This window comes from Pan paniscus, chromosome X, assembly GCF_029289425.2.
Source record: "Pan paniscus chromosome X, NHGRI_mPanPan1-v2.0_pri, whole genome shotgun sequence".
Classification (NCBI taxonomy): domain Eukaryota; kingdom Metazoa; phylum Chordata; class Mammalia; order Primates; family Hominidae; genus Pan; species Pan paniscus.
In genome coordinates this window covers 69,804,992-69,826,222 of record NC_073272.2, presented here as the reverse complement: position 1 = coordinate 69,826,222, position 21,231 = coordinate 69,804,992, and the positions used below count along the sequence as shown (strand labels likewise).

The following is a 21,231-nucleotide window of genomic DNA, read 5'->3' as shown; positions in this document are numbered from 1 at the left end:
GTGAAGGAAGTGTCTGAGGAACACAGACATGGAGAAAGTTTCAGGAAAGATAACATCCCTTAGATAAAAGAACAACTTCCGTAAGTGAGATCATGACTTTTTTTTTTTTTTTTTTTTGAGACGGAGTCTCGCTCTTGTTGCCCAGGCTGGAGTGCAATGGCACGATCTCGGCTCACCACAACCTCCCCCTCCCAGGTTCAAGTGATTCTCCTGCCTCAGCCTCCCCAGTAGCCGGGATTACAGGCATGTGCCATCACGTCCGGCTAATTTTGTATTTTTAGTAGAGACAGGGTTTCTCCATGTTGGTCAGGCTGGTCTCGAACTCCCAACCTCAGGTGATCCGCCCGCCTCAGCCTCCCAAAGTGCTGGGATTACAGGCACGAGCCACCTCGCCCACCCAAGATCATGACTTTTCAACACCACTCAGTCTGTGGGTCACTAATGAATTGCCACATTGAACCATAAAAGCAGAGGGCTGCAAAGCAAACTTTCTAGTACCACCTACTTGGCTTGGGCCGTGTTCCGAGTGAGAATGAAGGGTTTCACTGGAGGCCTCTCCTGGCGAGATGAGTTAGAAGTTGATGCCTAAGAAGGAAATTAATTATGAGAGGTGAATTTGCCATTTTACCCAACGTACCATACGGGCTCTTAAGTCTTCAGGTGCTTGAAAAGCTCTGGATTCAAAATTCACTCACTTTCTATTTATCAGTCTCTAAGATATAGCAGCAGAACACTAATGGTAGAGATTCCTTAGCTCTCCTGAGGGGGCCTGAGTACCTTGCAAAAAAGAAAGAAAGAGAAAGTTCTCCCAGGAATCATGTCACTAGAAGTAAAAAATTACTCGGCTTTAAAATACCCTGTCCAAAGAAGGAGAGTCCAAAGCCCTCTTCCATGTTCCATCTAAATCCCTTGAGCTGAACTTGAAGCCCCTTTCTTCAGCCTGGCCTTCAGTTAAAAAGTTGAATCACTACGACCCTTCTAAAACCTCTTCCAATGTACTTATGCACTTAATTGTCAAGAACTTCTACGGTGCTTTAGAAGTCAACGTTCCCAAATGAAAGGGAGAAGGATTGGTTAGTAGTTTCCATATAGACGTATATAGAAAAGTTTCAAGGAACCTTGGCTTTCTAGGGGCATGCTGAAACAAAGGATGGTTAAAGAAAAGGTGCTCACTTAGTTCTAGCTCGATCACTTTCAGAACCAATTCCAATACCACATGAAAGCACATTAAAACAACAACAACACAACGATTACAACAAACAAACAAATGAACAAGAAAAAACAAAAAACCCACACACAAAGAAAGGGACAGGGCAGGACCCAGAAAAGTCCAGCCTCAAAATGCTTGAAAAGCACTCATCTAGACATGCTCAAGGGGCCTTACAACCTTAGAATATTAATTGTTCATTCTTTGATCTCTTAACATGAAGAACTAGGTTGATGTTATCCTGAGGCAAGAGCTCCTGGGCTAATTAGTACAAATCAAATTAGGAAGAGGTTTCTCTGAGGACTTAAATAAACGCCTGTGACTTGCTGATAAATTCAACCCAATTCATGTTGTGTCCTGAACCAAAGAACAAGTGGCAGCAGAGCCTATTCTTTTGAAGCAGCAGCTCCAAAACAGGGTTATGATGTTCAAAGATAGCCAAAGCTGTTACACCAGGTTTCTTTACCAGTTTACTGGACATTCTGTGCATGGAAATGCCCTTGCTGTGTCTCCTACGTGGGTAATCTAAAGGTGTGACAGTGCATCATTGTGGCAAGGTTAAATTCTAATTCCTCCTCCAACCTAAGCATATCCCCCTGGTCTTTTATTTCAGACTCTTCCTACTCTTTTCTCCCTCTCCTCCAGTTCTACCTTTCTTCTCCATTCCCATCCTCTTCCTCTCTTCCCCTTCATTACAGTCAGCACAATTTTTTTTTTTTTTGAGATGGAGTCTCATTCTGTCACCCAGGCTGGAGTGCAGTGGCATGATCTCAGCTCACTGCAACCTCTGCCTCCCAGGCTCAAGCAATTCTCCTGCCTCAGCCTCCCGAGTAGCTGGGATCACAGACGCGCACCACCACACCCGGCTATTTTTAGTAGAGGGGGTTTCGCCATGTTGGCCAGGCTGGTCTCAAACTCCGGGCCTCAAGTGATCTACCCGCCTCGGCATTCCAAAGTGCTGGGATTACAGGCATGAGCCACCGTGGTGGCCAGTTAGCACAGATTTTAAAGGTTTAACTCCCTATGCCTACCCTCAGCAGCCACAGCTTTCCACAACCAAAACCAATGTTTATTTCAGAGACATTTCTGTCCCCCATGGTATACCACAAAATTACAAATGACTACAAGTGTGTTACAGATTAAAAAGCACTGGGGAACACATTAAATTAAAGAGAAAGCTACCTTAGTGACCCTTCGGCCTTTCTATACTCATCTTGATAAAAACAGTGATTTTATGGAGACTTAAAAGGATCTTAATTTGATCTCCTGTAGAATACTCAAATCTCTGGCAGTAGATTTCTCTGGCCAGGCTTACCTCTCTTGAAGAGTCTCTTTCTCTCAGGATCTTTATTTCCTGGTCAATGCTCTCAATCTCTTCTAAGCTGATATCAATCCACCTCTGAAGGTGAAGAAGATAATATTCACGAACACGCTCATCATCTGCTTGACCACTTTCCACAGCAGATTTCATTGCAGACAACCTATGCTCCAACTCCTTCTTCTGCTTGTATCTGTTCCACAGAAAAGCATTACCCATGAACTTACAAATGAAGAGGTATTCCTTCAAAAGAAGGCCTCAATAAGATTTTACCTTTGCAAATGATAGGGTAGTAAGCATACCAATTTCCACCTTGGCAGGGATATAGATTCTATACCCCAGAATTAGCCACCAGGCAGTTCCCTCAGATGACAAGTTAGGGCCCAGCAGGGGCTGAGGAGTACCTTCTGAAGCCAGAAAAATACAGAAGTAACCGGATCTCAGCAAGTCCTTTAGGGAAGATGAGTACCTTAGTCATTTGATTATACTGGCCTTTACTAGGGTGGGTGCTTAGTATCGCAACACAGTGCTTCCTGTGATGCTTCCATTTTGGGAACTACACCTTCAAAAAAATCATAGAATCTTAGGGGTCATTTACCTGCCACTGATGCAGGAATGCCTTGTGAAACAGCCTAAAAAATGATCAACTCTTTTTTTCTTCTGGGCAAAACTTTCCCAGCTCTTCTGGCTCATCCTTTTATCATCTGAAGACTCATAACCACCCTGGCTGCCTTTCTTTTTCAGGATGCATTCTAGTATGTCATCTGACAAATGTCTACTGAGTACCTATTGTGTGACAGGCACCATTCTCAGTGCTGGAGACACAGCAGCATATAAAAGTCCTTGGTCTCATGAAGCATTCATTCCAGTGGGAGTAGACAAAAAGAAATAGATGAGTTAGGTCGTGATCAGTGCTATGAAAGAGCAAAAAGTAAGGTCAAATGCATACAGTGATGGTGGAAGAGTAGCGGTGCTATTATATACAAGGTAGTCAGAAGAGACCTCTCTGAAGAGATGACAGTGAACAAAGACTTCAGGAAAATAACTATGCCAATATCTAGAAGAGTATGCTAAGGAATAAAAGCAAATACGAGGGCTGTGAGGTGGGAGCGTGCCTGGCCTGACATGGCTGAGAAATAACAAGGTGGCCAGTATGGCTGAGATAAAAAAGAGTGATAGAAAATGAGGTCAGACATAGCCAGGGCCATAATGTGTAGAACCTGGTAGGTCACAATAACCAAATATCAAATATCATGGTATTTTGAATGGGAAAGCCACTGGAGGCTTTTGAATACATGACATGAATAGAGTGACATAAAAAGACTTTTAAAAATATGGGCCACTCTGGCTGTTGTGTGGAGTATGGGCTGTGGGGGCTATGAGGCAAGGATATAAGCAGGGAAAGCAATTAAGAGGATACTGCCACAATCCAAGTGAGAGATGGTGACCTGAAATAGGAAGGTAGTGATGGAGATAGTGGGATGTGGGTATATTTAAAATATAAAATAGATAGGATTTGTTGATTTATTGGATGTAAGAGCCTGAAGGAAAGAGAGAAGTCAAGGAAAAACATCAAGATTTCCAAGAGACGTATCTTGAAATATCTCTGCTTGAAATCCCACTTTAGACTCTCCAGAATCAGATGTTCCTCTGTAGGTCTTCACCCAAATCAGGGGGTCTTAAGCTGAAGTCCACAGAGAGTTCAGTGTGGTGGGGGTGGTCCTTGAACTCCCACAAATTTTATACAGAACTCTACCTGTATGCTTTCTTTTTCTTTCTTCTTTTTTTTTTTGGCTGAGAAATTTTTATAGATTTTATCAAATTATCAAAGGGGCAAGGGGTCCATGACCCATGAAAAGTCAAGAACCGGCCGGGCACAGTGGCTCAGCCCTGTAATCCCAGGACTTTGGGAGGCTGAGGTGGGTGCATCATGAGGTCAGGAGATCAAGACCACCCTGGCCAACATGGTGAAACCCCATCTCTACTAAAAATACAAAAATTAGCTGGATGTGGTGGCAGGTGCCTGTAATTCCAGCTACTCAGGAGGCTGAGGCAGGAAAATCGCTTGAACCAGGGAGTGAGAGGTTGCAGTGAGCCGAGATCGTGCCACTGCATTCCAGCCTGGCAACAGAGTGAGACTCCATCTCAAAAAAAAAAAAAAAAAAAAAAAAAAAAAGTCAAGAACCACTGTTCTGAAAAGGCTATTATAAAAATGTTTAGGCTCTTCTGTTCCTTTTACCTAACAAGTGGACATTTACTATAATGTTACAAATAACTGACACATCATCATCCTAAGAAGCTTTTTGAGTAAAACACTACAAAGAACTACAATTCCTAGTTCATGAATGCTATCAGAGATATTACTTGAGAATGTTTAACTCCAATCTCACTCCTATCCCCAACCCTCTTTCCTGGATGTACCTAAGTCACGGGAAAAAAATAACATACGAGGACCTTAGGGTGATATAATTCAGGGTAAATTCAGGGTTAGTCTAGTAGTCCTCTGAATAAGGTTCTTTTGTTTCTTTTCCCATTCTCTGCATGCTTAAGGCCTAACTACTGCACTCTGCTCCTTCCTTTTCTTCTACTTCCTAGCTTCTATGACTTTGCTCATCATCTTTGTTTGTTTGTTTGTTTTTGAGATAGAGTCTTGTTCTGTCACCCAGGCTGGAGTGCAGCCGCACAATTTCAGCTCACTGCAACCTCCACCTCCTGGGTTCAAGTGATTCTCCTGCCTCAGCCTCCCAAGTAGCTGGGATTATAGGTGTGCACCACCACACCCAGCTAATTTTTGTATTTTTAGTAGAGATGGGGTTTTGCCATGTTGGCCAGGCTGGTCTTGAACTCCTGACGTCAGATGATCTGCCTGCCTTAGCCTCTCAAAGCGCGTTCCAGGCGTGAGTCACCGCGCCCAGCCTGCTCATCATCTTTTAAACTTCGAACTCAACACTTGTTCATTTGGGCCAGTGTTTTTAAAACTGTTTTGTCTTAGTAAAAGAACCTTTTCTTCTAATGAGAGATGCCACGGAACTCCCATAATTAATAAACAAGTAAAATTTACCTTGGTTAAATCAGGAGGGCTGTCAACACCCGCCCCCCCAACCCCCAGGCATTGCAGTGAAATTTTAGGGCTCCAAGGAACATATGGAAAACTACTGTCTTAGACCTTCATCACTGTTATGGATTCTCCATGGTGGGCCATTACATGGAAATACTCCCTGTTACCCTAGAGTCCCCTATCCTTGTAACCCTTCTGACCCTGGGCAACTTCCATTCCCTTTCTCTGTTCCCAAGCTGTTGAAGAGAGTTAAGGAATTAGAAACTTGTATCAAATGGGTCAACTACAAATCACTATTGTCAAACTTTGGCTGAGTGGTCACCCTTGCTCAGCCATCCTTTTGTTCATCTTTTGTGAAGACTATTATCACCATCACACTCACCAGATGGCCAGCCAATGTGGAATTCAATTTCCCTCTTCACCATAAAATCTCTGTAACTGGCCGGGAATGGTGGCTCATGCCTGTAATCCCAGCACTTTGGGAGGCCGAGGCAGGCGGATCGCCTGAGGTCGGGAGTTCGAGACCGGCCTAACAAGGAAAAACCCCATCTCGGCCGGGCGCAGTGGCTCACGCCTGTAATCCCAGCACTTTGGGAGGCTGAGGTGGGTGGATCACAAGGTCAGGAGATCGAGACCATCCTGGCTAACACAGTGAAACCCCACCTCTACTAAAAGTACAAAAAATCAGCCGGGTTTGGTCGTGGGCGCCTGTAGTCCCAGCTACTCGGAGGCTGAGGCAGGAGAATGGCTTGAACCCGGGAGGCGGAGCTTGCAGTGAGCCGAGGTCGCGCCACTGCACTCCAGCCTGGGCAACAAGAGTGAAACTCTGTCTCACAAAAAAAACAACAACAACAAAAAAAACAACTCTATAACTTCACTCTTCCTCTTTTACTGTTGTCTTTAAGGAGCTGAATCTGTCTCTACCAAGCCATTTCCAAGGTAATATCTTTGTGTTTTTTTTTGTTTTGGTCTCACTTCGTTGCGCAGGCTGGAGTGCAGTGGTGTGATGACGGCTCACTTTGGCCTCCAGCTCCTGGGCTCAAGTGATCCTCTCACCTCAGCCTCCCGAGTAGCTAAGACTACAGGCACACATCACCATGCCCAGCTAATTTTTAATTTTTTTGTAGAGACGGGGGTCTCACTACGTTGCCCAGGCTGATCTTGAACTCCTGCCTCAAATGACCCTCCTGCCTCAGCCTCCCAAAGTGCTGTGATTAAAGGCACAAGCCACTGTGCCCAACCAAAGGTAATGTCTTTACCACTCCACTTTTGTTATCAATCTAGTACCCCCCACACATTCTTCCGGACCTCACTCTATTTATTGATCATCCTCCTGGTCATTAGCAGCTAGTTTTTCACTCTACTGGTGCCTTTCCCCTGTCTTAGAAACACTTTCCCTCAACTCATTTTTCTACCCTTTCAAATGATCACTCTTCTCTTTATTTTTGAGACAGGGTCTCTACTCTGTCACCCAGGCTTGAGTACAGTGGTGTGATCACAGCTCACTGCAGCCTCAACCTCTCAGACTCAAGCCATCCTCCAACCTCAGCCTCCTGAGTGGCTGGGACTACAGGTGTGCACCATGATCCAGCTAATTTTTGTATTTCTTGTAGAGACAGGGTTTCACCATATTGCCCAGGCTGGTCTCGAACTTATAGACTCAAACAATCTGCCCGCCTTGTCCTCCCAAAGTGCTGGGATTGCAGGAATGAGCCACCACACCTGGCCTACTCTTCTCTTTTCTGTGCTACAGTGGGAATGATACTAGAACTGGGAATTTGAAGACCTGGGTTTAAATCCTAACCTAGCCACTTACTAGCTATGTAACTTTGGGCAATTCAATTCTCAGAGCCCCCCCCTTTTTTTTAATCTCTAAAATGGGGATAAGAATGTCTATTTCATGGGGTTGTTAAAAGGATCAAATGGAAAAACACACATCAGAGTGCTTTGTAAGCAGCAATACACTGTTAGCTGATAAAGAAATTGAGGCTGGTGGGGGGTTGCTAAATGATGCCACATCTATTAAGTGGTAGAAATTGGATTAGTTACCCCAGGTCTGAATCCTAAGTCTAGGCTTTTTCCGCTACAGCATTTTGCTTCCATCTTTTTTATGACCACTCTGTCTCTCCCAAAGACACCTCCAAGTACCCACTATGATCCAATTACTGGGTTAAGCACCAAGGGATGCAATTATATACAATGACATAATTAGTATACTGAGATACAATCAGTCAAGGTCTCTGACCTTGAGGAGTTTCAAGTCTAGAGACTGACAGATAGTTATACTGTGATAAGTAACATGAACTAAATGCCATGGTATCTGGGAGGGAAGATAATCAGGGAAAGGCTTCAAGGAGGACATAACACTTGTTTTCTCTTTTCCAGGCTCCTTTAAGTACCTGTACCTTACTGAGTTTCTTTTTTTTTTTTTTGCAACAGGGTCTTGCTCTGTCGCCCAGGCTAGAGTGCAGTGGCGCAATCTTGGCTCATTGCAACCTCCACCTCCCGGGTTCAAGCGATTCTCCTGCCACAGCCTCCCGAGTAGCTGGGATTACAGGTGCCTACCACCAGGCCCAGCTAAATTTTTTTGTATTTTTAGTACAGACGGGGTTTCCGCACCTTGGCCAGGCTGGTCTTGAACTCCTGACCTTGTGATCTACCCACCTCAGTCTCCCAAAGTGCTGGGATTACAGGTGTGAGAGACCGCGCCCAGCCACCTTACTGAGTTTCTGATTGCTCTTTCCTTCCTCTTCCTTCTCCCTTAACTTGCCCCAAAGTTTTATCCTTGACTTTTTTTCTGTCTGCATGTTTTTCCTTGGCAAACTCATCTACACCAACGAAAGCACAGGCCTCCTAAATTTTTCACATCAGTCACAAAACAGTCTCATAAATTTTACTTGCACATTTCAAGTAAATGTGTCTATGGAAATGACTATCCAGTTGTCACTTTAGGACCTAAATTCAGTAAATCCAAAACTAGACTCATTACTTACCCAGCATCCACTTCTCTGTTTCTCTCAAAAGGATGGAGGTGCTGTTACTGAAGCAGACTCATACTCCTCAAATATGGGAAATAGAGGACATACATGAAGAAACAGGTTTTGAGACAGAGGACATACCATTCAGCTGTTTTATGTAAGATGGCCTCAGTATCTAAAGGCATGGGTTGGGGGACTTCTGGAAACTAAATAAGGATCTGAGTAATTTGTTTTCTAACCGTGTAAACTATTCTTGCAAAAGTAGTATCTCTGATGGCTATAACTTCATTTTTTATCACTTCTTCCTATTTAAAGTACTATTATAACATGCTAACTTGTATTTCTCCCTCTGCCTCTCTTCTTTTTCAGTATTTTATATACACATCACTTCTTCATGCAGAGCTGCAACCATACTCCTCTTAGCTTCTGCCAAACCAGACTATTAGGTAGTCTTTGAACATACCTAAATATACCCTGGCTTTGGGCTTTTGTTCATCTTGTTCCTCCTGCTTGTCAACAATAAGCATTGTTTGAGGAACTTCTATATGCCAAGCTCTATGGCAGGCATAACATAGTGAACAAGAAATGGCTTGTGCCCTCATAGAGTATATACTGTAGTAGGGGAGAGAGACAAAACTCAGAAAGACACATGAAATGACTGCACACAAGTGCCAAGAAGGAAACAAACATGAAGCAAAGAGAGAATAATAGTTGTTAACTACTTAAAGAGACTGATCTGGAAAGGCCTGAGGAGTGACATTTAAGCTGAGACCTAGAGGATGAAGAATTAGCCATACGACGAGCATTCCATGCAAAGAGAACTGCACACACAGACATTCTATAGAGGGACAGAGCTGGGTCTATTCAAAGAACTGAAAGACGGTCATTGTGGCTGAAGTCTAGTGAACGAGGGGAGAATGATACATGGTCAGACTGAAAAGAGGCAGGCAGCAGATCACACAAGGCCTTGGAGCTGATTTGTCTATCTCAGGTGAGAAATGCTGGTAGCCTAGACTGAGGTATGATAGTGGAGATGGAGAGAAATAGAAGGATAGAAGATACCTTTTGTAGCTGGAATGGACAGGCCTTTGCTGATGGACTGGATGTGAAAATTCAGAAAAAGTGAGGAATTGAAGCTAAATCCTAGGTTTCTGGTTTAAAAACCTAAGTCAATGGTGGTACACTTACTGAGATGGGTGAGGAGGCACATTTGGGGGTTAAAAAGCCAAGGGTTCAAGGTATGACATGTCTGTGAAACACCCATGAAGGAAGGGTGTTGCAAGTATGGGTCTGAAGGTCAGGAGGGGTCTGGGCTAGTAATACGAATGTGGGAGACATTAGTATAAAGTTAAGTGTTGATATCTGTCAGGCATTTAAGAAAAACGTTCAAAGCGGCAGGCCAAAGAAACGCAAATCAAAACAATAGATACTTTCTGTTTGCCCAATTGGATTTTCTTTTTTCTTTTCTTTTTTTTTTTTTTTTTGAGACGGAGTCTCGCTGTTGCCAGCCCAGGCTGGAGTGCAATGGTGCGATCTCGGCTCACTGCAACCTCCACCTCCTGGGTTCCAGCAATTCTCCTGCCTCAGCCGCCCAAGTACCTGAGATTACAGGCACCCGCCACCATGCCTGGCTAATTTTTGTATTTTTAGTAGAGATGGGGTTTTGCCATATTGGCCAGGCTGGTCTCGAACTCCTGACCTCAGGTGATCCACCCGCCTCAGGCTCCCAAAGTGAGCCACCGCGCCCGGCCACCCAATTGGATTTTCTAAGTATTAACACCCAAGACAAATGCAATGGAACATATTCTGAAACTCTGTTATTGTAGAAAGCAACACTTTTACCACATATCAAGAGCCTCAAAATATTCAAACACTTTGACCCAGTCACCGGCTCTAGAAATCTACCCTAAGGAAACAGTGACAGATACATTTAAAGATGTTTGTTTATGGCATTACTCAGAATAGCAAAAAACCAGTGTCTAAATATTTGACAATAACAGATTAAATAATTATGGTACAACTAGAGCATGGAACATTCAATATCATGGTTTCAAAAGACACGAGGAAATGCTCATGGTATAATGTTAGGTTAAAAAAACAGGATAAAAAGCTATAGTTACAGCATTCCAAATTTATCAGCTTAAATAACTATGTAACTGAAAGGAAACACATCAGAAAGTTAACAATGATCATCTATGAGTGCTAGGATTGAGGCTTATTTTTTATTTAAAAAATATTCTTCTGTTTTGCAAACTTTCTACAATGGGCACTATTACTTTTACATTCAGAAAAATCTTTTTTTTTTTTTTTTTTTTTTGAGACAGGGTCTCGCTCTGTCACCTAGGCTGGAATACAATGGTGCGATCACAGCTCACTGCAGCCTCAACCTCCAGGGGCTCAAGTGATCCTCCCAGCTCAGCTCAGCCTCTGGAGTAGCTGGGACTACAGGCCTGTGCCACCATACCTGGCTAGTTTTTTATTTTTATTTTTTGGTACAGACAGAGTCTTACTTTGTTGCCTAGGCTGGTCTTGAACTCCTGGGCTCAAGTAATCCTCCCGCCTTGGCCTCCCAAAGAGTTGGGATTACAGGCATGAGCCACCGCACTCAGCCTAATTTCTATTTTTAACCATCCTTTAAGACTCATCTCAAATACCATTTATGTTCTTTTTTTTTGAGACACAGTCTCATTCCATTACTGAGGCTGGAGTGCAATGGCGCAGTCTCGGCTCACTGCAGCCTCCGACTCCCGGGCTCAGGCGATTCTGCTGCCTCAGCCTCCCGAGTACCTGGGATTACAGGAGTGCATCACCACCCCCAGATAATTTTTTTTTTTTTTTTTTTTTTTGCAGAGATGGCGTTTTGCCATGTTGACCAGGCTGGTCTTGAACTCCTGACCTCAAGGGATCCACCTGCCTCAGCCTCCCGAAGTGTTGGGATTACAGGCATAAGCCACCGCACCTGGTGTCAAATGCCATTATGTTCTGAAACCTTTTCTTCATCCCTCCAACCAGATGTGACCACTCCCTCATCTTTCTCTTGCAGTTTTTTTTTTTTTTTGTATAATTATTTGGATACCAAACTCACTGTTTAAACTACCTATTATCTGCTGACAGGCCGCCCCCAACTTCTTACAAAGGACAGGATGTTAAATTCCATTTCATATCAGTCTAGCCCATATCCTCAGTCACTCACTATCCCCTAACTTTATTATTCCTCATGGTCCTTACCAGCGGAAATTACATTATTTACTAGCTTACTGTTTGTCTCTACCACCAGAATAAAAGCTCCATAGCAGCACTGACTTCATCTGGTTCTCTAACACCTAGAACAGCCCCACAGGAAGCAATTAATAAATATTTCTGAATAAATGAATCATCTTCAGCTCTCTAGACCAAGCCTCTCCTCTGAGCTTCAGACTAACAGACACCTCTACTTATCTCCTAGGCACCTTAACCTCAACATGTTTCAATACTAAATTCATACTCTCCCCTTCCCCGATCTTCTCTTCTTCCTCTTTCCCCTTCTCAATAAATTTCACAGCCATCCACCTAAATCAGAAACATGGACATCTTTCCTTGCTGCTTCCTTCTATCTCACCTCCCACAACCAATTGATCACCAGGTTTCCTGTAGATTCAACCCTCCTAAATGTACTCCCCCATCCCTCTACCATTGCAATAGTAAACCCTAGTCACCTTTGTGACTTAACTGGGTCTAATCTTTTCCCTCACTGTTTCCTAACTGCTGGTACAGTGTACTAGCTAAAATGCAAATGTGATCATGCTACTATTTGAAAAGAAACAGCCGGGGCACAGCGGCTCACACCTGTAATCCCAGCACTTTGGGAGCCCGAGGTGGGTAGATCACCTGAGATCAGGAGTTCGAGACCAGCCTGGCCAGCACGGCAAAACCCCATCTCTACTAAAAATACAAAAACTAGCCGGGCGTGGTGGCAGGTGCCTGTAATCCCAGCTACTTGAGAGGCTGAGGCAGAATTGCTTGAACCCAGGAGGTGGAGGTTGCAGTGAGCCAAGATCGCACCATTGCACTCCAGCCTGGGTGACAAGAGCGAAACTCTGTATAATAATAATAATAATAATAATAATAATAATAATAAAGAAAAAAGAAACAGAACTCTTCAGTGGATCTCAGTCACCAACCAGAGTAAGCTCTTTGGCGTGTCCTACCTAATAGCAGCTGACATTTACAGAATACTCACCACGTGCCAGATATTGTGCTGTTTTATGTGATTTTTCCCATTTGTGCTTATTAACCCTGAGATAGGTACACATGCATCTCAACTTACAATAGGGCTGCATCTCAATAAATCCATCATAAATGGAAAATATGGTAAGTTGAAAACGCATTTAATACACCTTATTGAACATCATAGCTTAGCCTAGTTTACCTTCAACATGCTCAGAACACTTATATTAGCCTACAGTTGGGCAAAATCATCTAACACAAGGCCTATTTTATAATAAAGTGTTGAATAACTCATGTAATTTATTGATGTTCCCCTGACTGTGTATTGCTTCTGCACCAATATAAAGTTAAAAAATTCTAAGACAAGCCATCGCAAATCGGGGACCATCTGTACCATTATTACTTAGATTTCACATATGAGGAAAGCTGAGGCTCAGTTAGGTTAAATAACTTCCCCAAAGTCCAACAGATTATAAGTAAAGCTGGATCTCAAACCCAGGTCTCTGACTCTATGACCCATACTCTTAGCCACAAATAATAATAGTTGACTTTGAGTGTTTACTGTGTCAAACATTGTGCTAACTGCTTTATATATATTTCTCTTTTAATCCTCATAAACTACTTTATGAGGAAGAACCTATTATTATCTGAATTTTGCAGCTGGGGAAATGAAGGTACTGAAAGATTAAATAACTTACCAAAAATCACAGTGATTAATCACAGTCGTCGAGCTGGGATTCAAACACCTTACCAAGTTCTCAGCAACAAGTTTCTCTTCACGTTCCTCACATCGCAGGCTCTCCTTGATGTGGACCCTACAACATTCTTCAGTATCATTCCTTCCCCCTTACCACCACCATCACCTAATTGCTCATAGCTGCTGTTTTCGGTCTACACATCTCCACCCACCACTGTTTCTTTAATGCCTCTGTGGCTTTACTAAGGCTTTACATACTCTGCCGGCTAATGCTCTCCTCTCCTCTTCCCCTGGATATTCCTATTTACCCTTAAAGAACTCAGCACAGGAGTCACCTCTTCTCCTCTCTCCTGCTCCCTTTGGTTAGGTGCCCTTCCTGTCTGCTCTCATAGTACCTTGTGCATCCCTCCATAACATCAGTTTATATTGATATTCTGTTTCTATGCCCGTTTTCCTCACCAGATTGTATGCTCCTCCAAGGCAGGGACCACTCATACTCACACAAATACCTATACAGTTTGTATCCCCAGTGCCTAGCATAGTTCCTAGACATCATGACCACCCATTAAATGTTGTTTAAAAAACAAACAACAACAACAAAAAAACCTAAGAAAGTAAGCAACTTTTCCAAGGTCACACAATGAAGCTGTGCCAGGACTAAGATCAGTTCAGGATGTTACACATCTACTCCAGTAGTCTGAACAGAGCTCCTCAATCAGTGGACCATAAAATGGCCTAGCTTTGCCTTTCAGAGACATCTACCCCACTGTACCATATGAACATTGCTATGATGTGATGTGGAAAAGGTTGGGAGACACTCTGCTAAACTACATTGCTGCTGTTGCCAACCATAAGGTAGTAAGGGTCTGATAAGTAGGTATAATCATCTCAACAAAAGCAGAGGCTTCTTGGAAAAACTCAGGAAAGTTTGCTCTCCCTAGGGCCTATGCTCAATAAGAACCAAGAAAGTGACACATACCATTCTGGCCCCCCACCACCCGCCAAGAAAGCATGCCCCTGAAAAGCACTGCCATTGGGCAGGCCTCATATTATAGCTATTGACCCACCTCTGTATTTTAGCCTGTCTTTGAGATGCCATAGCAACGAGACTAGGATAAGCCATGGAGGAATTGGCAGTGTGATTTTCAGCAGAGTTGTTCATGGTTTTGGGCAGCTCAAACTCTGCCACATGATAGCAATGGCACTGAGTTAAGTAGTTTATAAAGTGTTCTCGAGCCCGCTGCAAATGATCTAGACGCTTGCTGGGGTTGACTTGTTTCATGGTGAGGGCTCCTTGAAACGCTGGCACCAAAAGGTACTTCAGGTCGGTGGAAGCAATCTCTTCCAAATCTTCATTTCGGCTGGAAGAGCAAAAAGGAGGCAGTGAAGCCTGACTAGGCATTCAAATTGTGGCCCTTGCTTTCAATGGGGGACGGAGTGGGAGGCTGGGCTGGGAGTGGACCAGAGGGAGGAGGCACGGGGAACAGCGGCCAGTTTCACTCAATGAAAGTGGCTGAGGGCTCACACCCAATGCCTATGCAATCAGCAGACGCTAGGAAGCAGAGTCGTAAGATATCAACCATCTGGGAAGAGAGGTGGGGAATGTAAACAATGTACACAAGATCGCAGTGGTAAGTAGGAACGAAACGTTCTCACTACTAAAGGTCCCCTCCACTCAGGCGCAATGGCTCCACCCTTGGTAACCATTATTACCTTCGTTCTCAGCCATTATTACTATCTTCCCCCATACCTGAACAAGTCGAGCTGCGATAACATTTCGGCAGCCTTCTCAAGGAGGTCCAAGCCCTTGAACACCTTCTCCTGGACTATCCGGGAACCGGCGGGTTCAGTCGCTACTTCTACTTCGTCCAGTAACTGTTTACCAGTTTCGAACAGCTCGGGGAGCCGCGGCAGCTGTAACTCGTCCTCAGCAGCCATCTTGGGGAGAGAGGAACCCAGAAGATCTCTTTTCCGGGGTCAAAGGCAACCTTGATAAAGAAGAATTAGGCGAGCGCGGACAAAACCGGAAGAAGCACCTCATTGGTCCAGTAGCTTCACTGTTAACAAAGCATCAAAGGACTTCCGGGAGCCGCTGTTAGCCGGCCCTGGCAACCGTTTCCATAGACTCATTTTACCAGGCAGCCCGTTACAAGTCGTAGGCATCTGTTAAAAGCAAACAAACAAGCAAAACCCTAGGCGCTGTTTTACCATGAGCTCCTCGTCGCCGACACGGGGCTGAGAAGTTCTGTGGGCTCTGAAGCCCGGGTGAGGCGAGGCTGAATTCGGAGCGCGAGGAGTGCGGACGAGCGAGTGCGTTTTAGGAGCCAGTCAGGCGCGCCCCTTACCTCGCGAGTAGCTCCCTAGGTTGAGGAGTCCAGGGACTCTAGCCGCCGCACCACTCCCATGGTTTGAAGATCCGGTCGCTTGAGCGCGAAGTGCAAGTAGCGCCCCCCTGCGGTTTCCGTCCACCCACCAGATGGAGCTCCGGGTTCCTCCCAGCCAATCCTCTCCCGTCCTCTTCCCCCTTCACCCCACACACGCCTACGACCCGTAGGCCGGCGTCCGGTGGAGCCCCCCTCAGCAAGATTGGTAACCTGCAACTCCGGTCACCGCACAGCCGGCTTCCCTTCGTGCACTTAGTTCCTACGTCAAATGTTATTTCTGTGCAACCTTCCTTGTCTCTCTACCGCCTTCCACCCTGTGCCCTTCAGCCGCCAAGTCTGGGTTTCTTCTATGCATCTCTATCATGGCACCTACCACGCTGTATAATTGCTAGTGACTTACAAATCTCTCTTATCAGAATGAATTTGACTCATCTTTGCACCACTCTGGCTAGCCTGAGTACTCAGTATCAGTCATTATCTGAATAAAAAAAAAAAGTGATCAGTTTGGAAAGCAGCCAACTTAATGCAGAACAGCATTGTTCAGTAGGTAGTTACTAGCTACATGTGGTTACTAAGCACTTGAAAGTGGCTATTTTGAATCGAGATGTGCTGCAAGTGTAAAAAACACCCCAGATTTCAAAGACATTAAAAAAAAAAGAATGAAAAATGTAAATACTTTTTCCATGGACTACATGTTGAAATGATAGTCTTTTGGATATGTTGGATTAAATATATTATTAGAATTAATTGTACTTCTTTCTTTTCACTTTGTAAATGTGCCTGCCAGATAATTTAAAACTATATTTGTAGCTCCCATTATATTTCTACTGGACAGAACTGATGGAAAACATAATTTCAGGACTTCAAAGAAGGGACGTCATTGTTTTGAACAAAGCAATATAAATACATACTGATTACCTTAGGACGCAGCCTGAATTGTCCTAGGAGATTTAAGTAGCAGGCACACTGTCTACCCCTGAAAATAAACTTTTAAACTAGTATTTTAAACTACATATCGTTGAGAAGAAAAAAAGCTTCATTAAAAAACAACTAGAGGGCAATATAGGACAGTATAAAATAGGTGATATGTTGTATTGCACAGGCTGTTGGAAAAGCAAGAAAGGGCAAGTCATCCCATGCTAGGAGTAGTTCAGAAGGCTTCTTAGACATGACATGCGGTCACATAGAAGAATGTCAAAGTTTAAAGGGAACCCCCAAAATCGGAGGAAAAACTTGAGACCAGAAAGGTTAAGGGACTTGTCCAGCCAGTTTGTGACAAAGTCAGTGACTTCTGAGTTCAATTGTTTCTACTCCATTAACCTTCAGTTGGGTAGGATTTAGAAAGATGAAGACCTTTAATGTGGGACAGATTGAAGCCCCAAACTAGAACAGTGCTTCCTAAGAGGGAGAGGAGCTGTGGCACACATGTAGGTTGAAAAAGCTTCCCAGGTGATTCTAATAAACCTTCCCTTGCAACCCCTGCTTTATAAACTAAGAAGGAAGTGAGGCTTTGGCGAATTACCTATTTGGTTTATCTGGCACCTCTAGTAAACTGACCTTTCAGGGTCAGGCTTGGCAGGGAATATAAAGAAGAAAAAGATAGTACTTGTGGAGGAGACTTAGAAATGTAGTAATTGTGAGAGTAAAGATAATTTGCTTCTCTGCATTCGCTTGGATTAAAACATGTCTTTACTGTTACTTAAGAGGAAAAAAATGTGCACAGTCTTAATTTGGTCTTAAACTTTGTAAGCCATTTTTTATGGCTTTCAAAATTAGTCTTTTTTTTTTTTTTTTGAGACAGGGTCTCACTCTGCCACCCACGCTGGAGTGCTGGAGTGCATTGGCACGATCTTAGCTCACTGCAAACTCCGCCTCCTGGACTCAAGTGATCCTCTACCCTCAAGCCCCCCAATTAGCTGGGACTACAGGTGCAAGCCACCACTCCTGGCTAATTTTTGTATTTTTTTGTAGAGGCGGGGTTTCGCCGTGTTGCCCAGGCTGATCTCAAACTCCTGAGGTCAAGTGATCCACCCGCTTCACCGTCCCAAAGTGTTGGGATTACAGACGTCATTCAGTGTGCCCAGCCAAAATGACGGTCTTATGGGAGATGCCAATTACTTTCAGAGTGCCTGTTATATATTAGAGTTGTCATTTTAAGCATTGCATTTCATCTTATTCTGAAAGAATACCAAGATTAAAAAGTGGTTAGAAAAAAAGGAATAATGGCCGGGCGTGGTGGCTCATGCCTGTGATCCCAGTACTTTGGGAGGCCGAGGTGGGCAGCTCACCTGAGGTCAGGAGTTCAAGACCAGCCTGGCCAACATGGTGAAACCCTGTCTCTACTAAACATACAAAAATTAGCTGGGCATGGTGGCGCGGGCCTGTAACCCCAGCTACTCCAGAGGCTGAGGCAGTGAGCTGGGAGGCGGAGGCTGCAGTGAGCCGAGATCACACCACTGCACTCCAGCCTGGGCGACAGAGCGAGACTCTGTCTCAAAAAAAAGAAAGAAAAAAAGGAATAATAAAAACGAGTCGTTTGCTGTGTTTTGTGTGTAAACACTTTATCATATTAAACTCCTGTTGTGCATGGGAGACTTTTTAAAATCCTAGTTTAGGGCACTTAGCAATCATGAAAGTATAACGGTACTTAAACTTTTTGTAGTAGCATAATTCTTTTTCCAAAACAAGTTTTAGAGAGCCTGTAATTTCTAAAAGGACTGATGTATTTGAAGAGGATACAAAGAAGCCTGCCAACTCAGCCACTGGCCCATCTTCCTCAACCTGCTCAGTGAGTGGCACTCCAGGTGAGGGACTCAAGGGCTCTAAGTAACACAATATAAAAAGCATTAATCTGGCCAGGTGCAGTGGCTCCCGCCTGTAATCCCAACACTTTGGGAGGCTGAGGTGGGAGGATCCCTTTAGCCCAACTTTGCTACTGAATAGCTGTGGGACCTTGGAGAAATTCCTTCCTTTGCTCTTTCCATACATGCTGTGTGCTACCTGAATGCTAGGCATTGAGAATTCGAACACTACCCGAGGTTTAAGCTCTTAAGGGGTCCATAGTTCCATGGAAGAGACAGGTAAACAAATAATCAAATGTTAATTTGATAAATATTTTGATAAAGGTGTGTTCAAGGTGTTAGAGGAATGGAGAGAATAACTTTGGCCCGGAGGGGCATTCTGTTAAAGGTCAAACTCAATAACATGACTTTAAGATCCTTTCTAATCTGCCTGCTGACATCCTTTTCATTTTGTTCCTTCGTGGATCCTAAGCTGAATCTTTAGCAAACTCTCCTAGTTCTCCAAACCTATCATGTTCTCTTAGGCCTTCATGCATTCACATAGGTGGTACCTTCTGCCTGGAATGTCATCTTCCTTGTCTGTGCCTGGCAAATTTCTATTAATTACTCATAACTTGGCTCAAAGATCACTTCCTCTGGGAAGCACTTCCTGATTTTCCCCTGTGGGCGAGGCTACCTCCTTCTTAGCTCTTATAGCATTTGATTCATCCCCCTGTGATAGTACTGTACTGTGGATATCTTTATCCACACCTGTCTCTCACTAAACTGAGAGCTCTTTAAGGCCAGGGAGAGTGTCTTACTCATCTTTGTTCACTCTAGCACAGAACCTGCCACCCAGTAGGTAGGAGAGACTCAATGTTAAATGAATAACTTTGTATCATAATAATACCTAACCTTCTCTGAGCGCTCACATCCTGCCAAGTGACTATGCTAAGTACTTTACATGTGAAGGAGTTCAGGAGATGCCATCCCAAAATATGCCACTTTGGTATGCTGATTATTTGAACCAAGGGCACTTGGGGAACAGTGGATACAGGCAGAGGCTGTCTCTGAGCTCCCCTTATCTGCCTAAAGCTGGCTCCTCCAAAAGGAATGTAATTGTCATGAATCCCCTCTCTAGGAATCTTACCAACCAGGGAAGATTAACTTGGATCACAGGAGAGGAGATCGGAGGCTGACACCACACCCAGACAATCACCTATTCTTCTGAGAGCTGCTTTGAGAGAAGTTTTATTACCTGAAAGACTTTTTATCTGCATAACAAGACAACCTCTGTTACCACACATTTCCTTCCCTTGCTCTCCCATAACTCTTGTGTTGCCACCAGCCCCCAGGAAGCCCCAAGCCCCTATTCCTTTCTGTAGTTCAGGATGCTGTGTAAGCTTCAATTGAAACAATCCCTATAAACTTCATAAAATTAATCAGGGAAGAAGGGAGGGAGAGAAAAAAAATAAACCAAACTCGCAGCAAATTCAGCTTCATGCTGAATTCATGAGGTCAGCTTGCCCTCTGACCTGATTCCTCATAGTTGTTTGCTGCCTACTGCTTCAAAATCATGTAGACCCTGCTTCAAAATCATGTAGACCCTGTTACAAGATTATAGTTCCCCTTAACTGTTCTATATCTCATTGCCTATCCTTCTGTAAGCAGCCACATGGCGCTTTTTACTGTAGCCATCCTCATCCAAATACCCTGAAGTTTTATAGGTGCAGTTGTCCTAATAATTGCCCATGGACTCACATCATCTATACTGTTTTGCCTTGCAAACTCAAATTATGAACAAATCCATAGTTGAACAATACTATTAGCCTGATGATAGCAGCAGGAGGCAGACAAATCCCTAGGCAGACAGGGGCGGGTCCCCTGTGAAACCTGACCTTCAAACCAAAGACAGTTTAAAGCCTGAAAACCAAGCTACAAGTCTCGAATAAATCCACAGACCCGATTGAGAACCTCTCTTCCTGTTTGGCGTGCTTTCCTCTGATTGATCCCCACCCTTCACCTATTTTACATATACCTACCCTTCCCTAATTAGTTTTTTACACCGTTGTGCCCATCTTTGAGTGGTGTCTTTTTTTTAGCCTTTTTTTTGCACACTCAAACTAATCTGCACACACTTCCCCATTCTGAGTCCATAAAAGCCCCAGACTCATTCACACTTTGGGACTACCCGCCTGCAGGTTGTGGGGAGCCTACCTGACTTTGGGTAAAAGGGCTGCCCAACTTGGGTCCCCCTCTCCACTGAGAGCTGTTTCATCACTCAGTTTGCCTTGCTCACCCACTGTCTGTCAGCATAACCTCATTCTTCTTGGATGTGGGAGAAGAACTTGGGACCCCCTGAGTGGTGTGTGCGAACAGAACTGTAACTGTAGCACTCGCCTCTGGCTTGCTGAGCAAGCAGGAGAGGGAGCCGCTGAGCGCCACATGCCCTCCTTTGTCAGACTGTGGACAGTGGGACTGAAAGAGCTGTTAGCATGCTGCAACACCCCCTTTGGGGCTTCGAGGTCACTGGCATCCCTGTTCAGGCACCACCACAGTCCCTTCATCCAGACGCCTAAGCCCAAGGTGGAAGCAGGTCGTGG

The 21,231-nt window shown here is 44.2% G+C and overlaps 1 protein-coding gene across 2 annotated transcripts in view; it reads right to left on the bottom strand.

The window, feature by feature from the left end:
- Positions 1-16,062, bottom strand: part of IGBP1 (immunoglobulin binding protein 1) — a 33,032-nt gene extending 16,970 nt beyond the window's left edge. For both annotated transcript variants that reach the window (XM_003820168.7, XM_063601606.1), the window contains exons 1-5: positions 15,810-16,062; positions 15,215-15,627; positions 14,532-14,825; positions 2,523-2,718; positions 506-585 (exon numbers count right to left, since the gene is read on the bottom strand). In XM_003820168.7, coding sequence (XP_003820216.1) covers positions 506-585; positions 2,523-2,718; positions 14,532-14,825; positions 15,215-15,402 — 758 coding nt within the window. In that variant the 5' untranslated portion in view covers positions 15,403-15,627; positions 15,810-16,062. The remainder of the gene's footprint in view (positions 1-505; positions 586-2,522; positions 2,719-14,531; positions 14,826-15,214; positions 15,628-15,809) is intronic.
- Between the last annotated feature and the right edge of the window lie 5,169 nt (positions 16,063-21,231).